Source organism: Capsella rubella, unplaced genomic scaffold (genome assembly GCF_000375325.1).
Source record: "Capsella rubella cultivar Monte Gargano unplaced genomic scaffold, Caprub1_0 scaffold_7, whole genome shotgun sequence".
Taxonomy (NCBI): Eukaryota; Viridiplantae; Streptophyta; class Magnoliopsida; order Brassicales; family Brassicaceae; genus Capsella; species Capsella rubella.
The window spans coordinates 9,963,836-9,973,253 of NW_006238917.1; the positions used below are offsets into that span (position 1 = coordinate 9,963,836).

Sequence of the window (9,418 nt, forward strand, 5' to 3'; positions counted from 1 at the left end):
AAATTCGCATACATTTTTTATATGTACATAATATTATGTTATCGATAATAAAATAACATGACCGTTCAAAAGACACACTAATTTTAATTACTTTTTATATATAAAAAAAAAAGCACATGCAATGAAGATTACTTTAAGATGTTATCCATCGTAATTTTATTTTATTTTAATATAAATATAGTTATATTTGTTTAAATAATTTGAATAGGGTTGGCCAAATGGTCGTATGTTCGTATCCATAGAATCCAAGTGGCGACCTATCTATCTTTTACGTTTTCGTCATCACTAACGTCACAAGATTGCGTTGCCCAATGTTTAAGTTAGTGGGCTTTGCTCTGTGTTTTTGTCTTTTCAATTTATAAACTTTTCTTTTCTTCACTTAGATCTGTCATCTGTGTCAGTATTAATCTCTCTATAAATCGAAACCTGTTCATGTATTAGTCTTTTCATTACTATAAGTCTAAAAGTCTAAAACAAAAATGGACAACAACGACTCGAAGACACTCGCCGGTCCACACTTTCTATTCGTAACGTTTCCAGCACAAGGTCACATCAACCCATGTCTCGAGCTAGCCAAACGTTTCGCCGGAACCATCCCCGGAGCTAGAGTCACCTTCGCCGCCCCGGTCTCCGCTTACAACCGCCGCATGTTTTCTCAAGAAAACGTCCCTGAAACCCTAACCTTCGCTACATACTCGGACGGCTACGACGACGGCTACAAATCCTCTACTTCCACCGACAAGTCTCGTCAAGACGCGGCTGCGAACTACATGTCTGATATGAGAAGACGTGGCAAAGAGACACTAGCCGAACTTATAGAAGATAACCGGAGGCAGAACCGTCCTTTCACTTGTTTGGTTTACACGATTCTTCTCACTTGGGTTGCTGAGTTAGCGCGTGAGATTCACCTTCCTTCGGCTCTTCTTTGGGTTCAACCTGTTACAGTCTTGTCCATCTTTTACCATTACTTCAATGGTTACGAAGATGCACTTTCTGAGTTGGGTAATAACCCCTCTGGTTCTATTCAATTACCGTCTCTGCCACTGCTCTGTCTCCGTGATCTTCCTTCATTCATTCTCTCATCCAACGTCTACGCGTTTCTTATACCGGCGTTTCGAGAACAGATTGAGTCATTGAAAGAAGAAGCAAACCCTAAGATCCTCATCAACACTTTCCAAGAGCTTGAGCCAGAAGCTATGAGCTCTGTTCCTGATAATATCAAGATTGTCCCCATCGGTCCGTTGATAACCTTGAGAACTGATTCTTCGAGTCACGGTCATGAGTACATAGAGTGGTTGGATACGAAACCGGATTCGTCTGTGCTTTATGTTTCGTTCGGGACTCTTGCCGTGCTGATCAAGAAACAGCTTGTTGAGCTTTGCAAGGCGTTGATTAAGAGTCGGAGGCCGTTCTTGTGGGTGATTACGGATAAGTTTTACAGAAGTAAAGAAGATGAGCTAGAGAAAGAAGAAGATTTGATAAGTAGTTTCAGAGAAGAGCTCGATGAGATCGGAATGGTGGTTTCTTGGTGCGACCAGTTTAGGGTTTTGAATCATAGATCGATAGGTTGTTTCGTGACGCATTGCGGGTGGAACTCGACGTTGGAGAGCTTGGTATCAGGAGTTCCGGTAGTGGCGTTTCCACAGTGGAATGATCAGTTGACGAACGCGAAGCTTTTAGAAGATAGTTGGAAGACAGGTGTGAGAGTGATGGAGAAGAAGGACGAGGAAGGAGCTGTGGTGGTGGATAGTGAAGAGATAGGTCGATGCATTGAGGAAGTGATGGAGGAGAAAGCGGAGGAGTTTAGAAGAAACGCCGAGAGGTGGAAGGATTTAGCGGCTGAGGCGGTGAGAGAAGGTGGCTCTTCCTTTAACAATCTCAAAGCTTTTGCCAATGAGCATATGTGATTCAGTCTCATTGCTTTCGTTGATCTGTTGTAGAATTGAGATATACTATACCATCATTATTTGTGCTGTCTGTTTTAGCAGATGGTTCCATATCATCATCATGTGAAATAAAATGACAAAACCACAATACAATATTAACCATTCATTTTAGTAGATAAAACATGTTATCGACTGTTACTTAACCACATCGTTATTTTTGTTAGGAAATTTCTTTTTGACTATTTGGTGCAATTCTACAATTCAACATAATTATTTAAAGAGACTTCGGAGACAAATATAATCAAGTGCGTATACTTGGTAAACAAAGTGATGATATGAACACTGACTTTTAAGACTGTCTTAGTCAATTCGGTCTTTTATCTTTTAAATCTATTCACGTAAGTTGAATAGGCGTTTATGAATATGACAGTTGTCCACATGATATGAAAGACCCAAAAACAACAAATACTCTAAAACTTCATAATCGAATTATGGTTTATGAATATGACAAGTGTCCAAGTATTGAAAATTTTATTGATTTTTAAGAAAAGATTACTTGATTTTGATACTTGACTGAAACTATAAGAGGAAGGTGAAGATAAGATACTTTGAATCAGAAAAAAAAAAAGATGGTCTTCTTTCTTGTTCGCCATTGAAATGACTTAAGAGTGGAAAATATACGTTATCGAATAAAATAACATGATTAGTTTAGAAGACACATCAACTAGGCAACTAATTTTGATTATATTTTAAAGCACATGCAATTAAAACTACGCTTTATTTTACAAATATATATCATGCATCTACCTTATTTTATTTTTTGTATATTATTTTACAAATATAAAAATTGTTAAATAGTAGGGTTGGCCAAATGGTCCATGTGTTCGTATCGATACAATCCAAACTATCTTTAATTTTTCGTCATCACTAACGTCTCAGTGGGGCTTTGCTCTGTGTTTTTCATTTTTCCATTTATAGAGATCTGTGTCAGTATGATCTCTCTATAAATCCAAACTTATTATTGCAAACACAACACCATATCGCAAATCTAGAAAAGATGGACAAGAACAATTCTAAGTCAACCGTCGCTCCAAACTTCCTATTCGTAACATTTCCAACACAAGGTCACATCAACCCATCTCTCGAGCTAGCTAAACGTCTAGCCGGAACTATCTCCGGCGCTAGAGTCACCTATGCAGCTCCGATCTCCGCCTACAACCGCCGTATGTTCTCTCAAGAAAACGTTCCCGAAACCCTAACCTTCGCTACCTACTCCGATGGCTACGACGACGGCTACAAGTCCTCGACTTCCTCCGACAAGTCTCTTAAAGACGCGACCGCAAACTTCATGTCTGAAATGAAAAGACTTGGCAGAGAGACACTAACTGAACTGATCGAAGATAACCGGAGACAGAACCGGCCTTTCACTTGCGTGGTTTACACGATCCTTCTCACTTGGGTTGCTGAGCTAGCGCGTGAGATTCACCTTCCTTCGGCTCTTCTTTGGGTCCAACCTGTAACAGTCTTCTCCATTTCTTACCATTACTTTAGCGGCTACGAAGATGCAATCTCAGAGATGGGTACTGATCCCTCTAGTTCTGTTAAATTACCGTCTCTGCCACTGCTCTGTCTCCGTGATCTCCCTTCTTTCATCGTCCCTTCCGGTGCCTACGCGTTTATCTTACCGGTGTTAAGAGAACAGATTGAGTCACTGAAGGAAGAAGCAAACCCTAAGATCCTCATCAACACTTTCCAAGAGCTTGAGCCGGAAGCTATGAGCTCTGTTCCAGATAATTTCAAGATTGTCCCCATCGGTCCGTTGATAACTTCGACAACGGATTCTTCGAGTCACGGTGAGTACATAGAGTGGTTGGATACGATAGCGGATTCGTCTGTGCTTTATGTTTCGTTCGGGACGGTTGCAGTGTTGACCAAGAAACAGCTTGTGGAGCTTTGCAAGGCTTTGATTCAGAGCCGGAGGCCGTTCTTGTGGGTGATTACGGATAAGTCGTACATAAGGAAGCAAGATGAGCAAGAGAAAGAAGAAGATTGCATAAGTAGTTTCAGAGAAGAGCTCGATGAGATAGGAATGGTGGTTTCTTGGTGTGATCAGTTTAGGGTTTTGAATCACAGATCGATAGGTTGTTTCGTGACTCATTGCGGATGGAACTCGACGTTGGAGAGCTTGGTATCAGGAGTTCCGGTGGTGGCATTTCCTCAGGGTACTGATCAGATGACAAACGCGAAGCTTTTAGAAGATAGTTGGAAGACAGGTGTGAGAGTGATGGAGAAGAAGGACGAGGAAGGAGTTGTGGTGGTGGAGAGTGAGGAGATACGGCGGTGCATTGAGGAAGTAATGGAGGAGAAAGCGGAGGAATATAGAGGTAACGCGGCAAGATGGAAAGATTTAGCGGCGGACGCTGTGAGAGAAGGTGGCTCATCTTTTAACAATCTCAAAGCTTTTGCCGATGAGCATATGTGATTCAGTCTCAGAGATGTATGTGATTCAGTCTCAGAGATGTACTTCTTAGTTCCATTTCATAAAATGTTTTAAGTGGATTCTTTTTTTAAAAGTTTGAAATTTTCATGTTTTTATACAATATTTATTGATAATTTATTCTTTAGTGTCTTTCGTTGTTGGTCAAACTGTTATTTACCACTAAGATTAAAGCGGATTACCATAACGCTCTGTTTCGTACTTTATTTTTTAGTTCTTTCTTGCTCTGTTTTTAGGGCTTACACTATAGAAAATACACAAATTTGTATGTTGATTTGGTTTATTTTGAAGATGATGAAATGTAATTTATTGAAGATGTGAGAGATAGATAGATAAATAGATACACAACAAATACAAATGATACAATCAAATTGTCAGTTTCAGTTGGACTTACTTGACAGCCAAGAAACAAAGGAATGGAATGTTGCAGATTGAACCCTGAGTTTTCCGAGTATATATTTTCTTTTGAGTAACAGAAGAATCAAGCACTCAGTGAGCGTTGCGTGTGATCAAGCCCTCAAATATGACGTATAGATCTCTGTTATCGCCTCCAAATATCTCTTCAGCTTTCCTAAGTGTTTCCTGGAAAAGAGAGGAAATAAACATAAGTCGAAATCCAAAGTCTGAATCAAAAGGCGGTAAGCAAGATTGAGATATTATCTTCTTACTTCTCTGGTTTGCTTGTGAGCGTTAAGATCCTTCACATTCCCAAGAAATGCACCAAATTGCTCGTAAGATAATCGGCTCCTGATCAAGATTCAGAAACAAGGATGTAAAAATGTTGCAGACAATGTGGTAGAAACAAGAGCTGGTTTTGTATGAATTTTCAGGGTAGGAGTCTCTACCTGACTTGTCGGAAGAACTCTTTTCCATCAACCCGAGTTCTTGCTGATAACACAAATAACAAACAAACCGTTAAACAAATCGTGTTCTCCCAATACCCGCAACAAGAAAAAATCCTGATTTTCAACTCACCAGTGTGTGAACCAGGCTCTGAGATTGAAATAGAGGATCTAGTATCATCAAGCATGCCTCTAGTAGTAGAGAACGATACAGAATGACGTCGAGGAGAGATAGGTCTCGAAGTTGATCTAGGTGTAGCAGAAGCAGACAAAATAGGTGGAGAACCAGGAGGAGTTAGCCGGGGCGTAGCAGTTTGTGATAATACTACTGGCAGACTGGCTGATAAACTCGGTTTAGGAGCTACGAAATAACACGAAGCACAAACTTAGGTTCTTACTCAAATACTTTTGAATAAAAGACACACACACAAACAACAGTTTAGTACTCAAATACAATATACCATCATTGATTTCGTTGTCTGTTGTAGTAACAGCAGCTGGTTCAACAACTTCAGAAGCTTGAGATTGTATTGATGAATGTCTTGAAGGTTGAAATGGAGTATCATCATCTGAAGGAAAATGAAAAAACCACACTCAATATCAACCATAAAAGTTAAAACACAAGATTTCACTAAAACCCCTCTCAAGAACTATACCATTTGGTGTCGGCTTAGCGATGATTTGCGTCGTTCCTGCCTGTTTAAACCCCAAACATAAACAATTCAAGTTTCAAGATTATTAAAAAAATTCTAACTTGTTCAAAGAAAATTGAAGTTTGCATACATTTTGGTCATCATCTTGAAGAGACATCATAAGAGTCTTCCTAAAACCCTCAAGCTGCACATAACTCACAAAATTAGAAACTAAGAGACTCTCAAGTCAAACATTTTGAAATTAGAGTTCAAAAATTACCTTAGTGACATCTCTTTGAAGTCTTTTCACAGTATTAGACAACGAAGCATTCTCTCTTATCAAATTCTCCTGCAAAAATTTCGAAAGGTAAGTCAAAATTAAAACAAAAAAACAAATCGGGTCAAAAAAAAGTCAAAACCGGGTTCGGACCTTTTCACCATCGGCGAGAGAAAGCTTATGTAAAGCATCGGAGAGAGAAGCGTCAAGAGACTCAACGTGAGATTGCAGCTCGGCAATATCTCTATCTTTCTCGGCGACGAGTTCTCGGAGATCCGACGACTCTGCTTCGAGAGAAGAGACACGTGTCGAGAGAGCGATGGATGTGATTTTGCGAGCTACATCGAGCTGCTCAAATGGATCGGAAGGTAGAACTTTAAGAACTTCTTCGGGAAGATCGAAGCTTCTCGAATCATCATCACCTGTAATTGCAGCTGTTGATCCTTCTTCTTCTTCTTCTACCTCTGACATTTCTTGATTTCTGTGTTTTCTTTTTCTTTTGTTTTAATTATCCGTTTTTATCGTTTTTTTTGGGTGTTTCTTATATTCCGGTTATGTAACGGTATAATAAACCGGTATTAATTCTAAACCGAAATTTGTGTCTAAACCAATCAATTGCTTAAATTTATTGTCAAAAGACTCAAAATTAATCGGTTTATTTACTCAAACTCTAACGAGTAATGGCTGTTAACGATAAAACGTAGAGAAATTAGAATCTTGGTTTGGTGTTAAGATTTCGGTTCGGTTATGTAATGTTTGATTGTGATTTTGATTGATTGATTGATTGGATAGAAAGAATGTGGTCACGCATGGTTTGTTTTGTGTAGAGTATGATATGAGGTATTGTGTGGTATTGAGCCATGTTTGTGAGCTGTGAATGGATAGGACTATAATTTGTTGGACCCTTTTAGTTAAGAAGAGACAAAAAATAATTAATAAGTTACGAAAAAAAAATAAAATAAAGAACATTTTGTTTCAAAAAAATGTATCTTTTATTGGTTAACAATAATAAATCGTAAATTTATAATCAAGTTTTAATATGTGTGGAAACTGGAAAGTCTAAAAATTAGATTAATTATGAATAGAAGGAGCAATTAGCTAGATATGACTTATGAGAAAGACAATGTTATTGAAAATTCTTGTGGAATCGTATAGTTATGATCACTAATGATAAATTACATCCATGTACTTATTTCCATAATTGTTGGATTTGTATTAAACCTTGATTAGATTGACTTTCGAATCTTTGTTTTGTTTCTTTTGATTATGAGACTTCAATTTTTAGTTTGCTACTCGTTCATTTACACAATAACTGAAAAAGATGATATTCTACGTTAGTATGTTTTACACATTTCAATGTATCATATGGTAGAAACTTTAGCATAAGTTATAGAACACACAAGGTCTTTTAACAGATATAATCTTCTAGTAAGACTAGGTTTTAACCCGCGGTACACCGCGGGGCTAAATTTAATTATTGTTTTTTCAAATATTAAACTTGAGAAATTAATTGTATAAATAGTATAAATTTGTATATTAGTGTATTGTGCATTTGTATGAGGTGAGCATATTATGTTGAGTAAAAACGAACGTGTACAGGAGTAGACGTATTCCGGAGATTGAAATTATACTTATAATGTCAATTTGGTGATTTAATCTGTGTCATAATATTGTTGCTATAGTTTTGTGCTTGTTTATTATTGTAATGGTATATTGTCTCAAATTTTCCTGAGTCTTTGAAACTATCTCTGTATCCAATTATTTTAAATCTAACACCATTTATTTTTTAAGTAGTAAAATTTTAGGTTTTAAATAGGTTATTTCAGGTTTCATTAGGTTGACTGTGGAGGTGGATTTATTTATAACTACTCCATAAAGTGCATATTCAATTACTAAAATAACACTTACATCTTAGGTGAGTTGAAAAATAGTTTTCTGAGGGAGGGCATTTTTAGTCATTTATGGGTAAAATTTGAAATGATCCGACCCGGTATAACCTAACCCGCGCGCCTACACCGGATTATTTGTTTCATACGCAAGCAGTGTTCGATCCACGTACAAAACTATCTTTCAAAGATTTTTGTCTTTTTCGTATGGGCTGCCATTTAAAAGAGAAGGTTATTTTGTATGGGCTCACTAATTTAAGTCTTTCTTATATAAATATGTTGTTTAATTTTTGGGTCCGTAAGACCCATTTACCTGGACCTTAAATGTTTTCGATGGTTTGTAATCGAACTTAATACTACTATGAAATGATAAACAAATAAGGGTAAATACAAATTATTCGATGTAATCGAACTTATCTGTGTTGTCAAGAATTGGCCGTCTGGATTCCTTTCGATCCAATATCATTCTCAATGTTGTCAATCAAAACAACGATGGGTTCTAGAAGCATACACCAAAATAAATGGGATCGAAGTCAGCAGAAGCGACTAATATCGCCGGAAGATAGTTACTCCATCGTTTGATCTACTTTGAAGCAAAGCATGGACTACCCAACACATAACTGTTTGTGTTTTACTTAATCCAATTCCAAATTTAGGTGAGTTGATCAATTTCAATCAATTTCATTCTTCCCCAATTTCTGGGTATATAACCTACACCAATTACTGGCTTCTTTACGGGTGGTTTAAATAACTTGTCCATGGTTTCCTGGAATACGTTATTCTAATTTAACTATAAACGGACATTCGTGTTGTTTTACACACATTTGCTACTTCACATACTTAGCATAAAGTAATTGTTTTCCAGATTGTGCTCTCACATAGGACAATGCTTATCAAGGAAATTGGAAATTACAGCTTCTTTATGCAGTGTTAACTTGAGTGACGGTAAACAATAATTCTTACGGGTAAGTATCCTCAAGAGTGTTTTTTATACACGATTCTCATTACTGGACTGTACCTTTCCTAAACTGTTGCATAATGATACATGAAAAGAGCAAGATTGTTTTTTTTGTAAGGTGTGAAGATTGGAAGAAGCTAATACTTCGACTCATGAAACTTTAGGATAATTTCATGAATATACTCTTCAAGGTAAGTTCGTGTAACAATCTTGCTCTTCAAATGGATAAGTATATGTCAGTTTATATCATCATGATAGTCTAATGTAGTAGTTGACTGGATTACAAATATAATTAAGAGTATTGCAATGAATTTTATTGATGATGAGTTTCATGCCTATTTAGGACAATAATGAGACAGTGATTGTAGCATTTTTTGGAAAAGGTAGATGAAATACAATAAATAGCAAGGTTGAGAGAAATCTCATTCTTCCAATAAACC

General features: G+C 37.2%; 3 protein-coding genes and 1 long non-coding RNA gene across 4 annotated transcripts; 3 read left to right on the forward strand and 1 right to left on the reverse strand.

Moving 5' to 3' along the window:
• The first annotated feature begins 375 nt into the window (after positions 1-375).
• LOC17879960 (UDP-glycosyltransferase 75D1) lies at positions 376-2,048 on the forward strand. The gene has a single exon (XM_006285653.2). The coding sequence runs from the start codon at positions 480-482 to the stop codon at positions 1,905-1,907; it is 1,428 nt and encodes a 475-aa protein (XP_006285715.1). The 5' UTR covers positions 376-479; the 3' UTR covers positions 1,908-2,048.
• A 777-nt stretch (positions 2,049-2,825) lies between these two features.
• On the forward strand, positions 2,826-4,570 carry LOC17880283 (UDP-glycosyltransferase 75D1). Its single transcript, XM_006282901.2, has one exon. It carries the CDS (start codon positions 2,944-2,946, stop codon positions 4,366-4,368), a length of 1,425 nt encoding a protein of 474 aa, XP_006282963.1. The 5' UTR covers positions 2,826-2,943; the 3' UTR covers positions 4,369-4,570.
• Positions 4,571-4,673: 103 nt separating this feature from the next.
• On the reverse strand, positions 4,674-6,636 carry LOC17880584 (uncharacterized protein At4g15545). Its single transcript, XM_006285299.2, has 9 exons — positions 6,288-6,636; positions 6,138-6,206; positions 6,009-6,062; positions 5,882-5,921; positions 5,687-5,794; positions 5,359-5,586; positions 5,229-5,271; positions 5,052-5,130; positions 4,674-4,965 (listed from the first exon to the last, which is right to left on the reverse strand). The coding sequence occupies exons 1-9, from the start codon at positions 6,603-6,605 to the stop codon at positions 4,873-4,875; spliced, it is 1,032 nt and encodes a 343-aa protein (XP_006285361.1). The 5' UTR covers positions 6,606-6,636; the 3' UTR covers positions 4,674-4,872.
• Positions 6,637-8,419: 1,783 nt separating this feature from the next.
• LOC111829511 lies at positions 8,420-9,411 on the forward strand. Its single transcript, XR_002832905.1, has 3 exons — positions 8,420-8,676; positions 8,886-8,985; positions 9,097-9,411. It is a non-coding gene; the product is annotated as an uncharacterized LOC111829511 (long non-coding RNA).
• The last annotated feature ends 7 nt before the right edge of the window (positions 9,412-9,418 follow it).

Bases quoted from the DNA above. Each gene is read 5' to 3' on its own strand.
- LOC17879960 (XM_006285653.2), top strand. From the start codon at position 480: ATGGACAACAACGACTCGAAGACACTCGCCGGTCCACACTTTCTATTC.
- LOC17880283 (XM_006282901.2), top strand. From the start codon at position 2,944: ATGGACAAGAACAATTCTAAGTCAACCGTCGCTCCAAACTTCCTATTC.
- LOC17880584 (XM_006285299.2), bottom strand. From the start codon at position 6,605: ATGTCAGAGGTAGAAGAAGAAGAAGAAGGATCAACAGCTGCAATTACA. The intron at 6,207-6,287 runs GTCCGAACCCGG...AAATTTTTGCAG, and splicing joins CTCTCGCCGATGGTGAAAAG to GAGAATTTGATAAGAGAGAA. The intron at 5,795-5,881 runs GTATAGTTCTTG...ATTTTCCTTCAG, and splicing joins CGCTAAGCCGACACCAAATG to ATGATGATACTCCATTTCAA.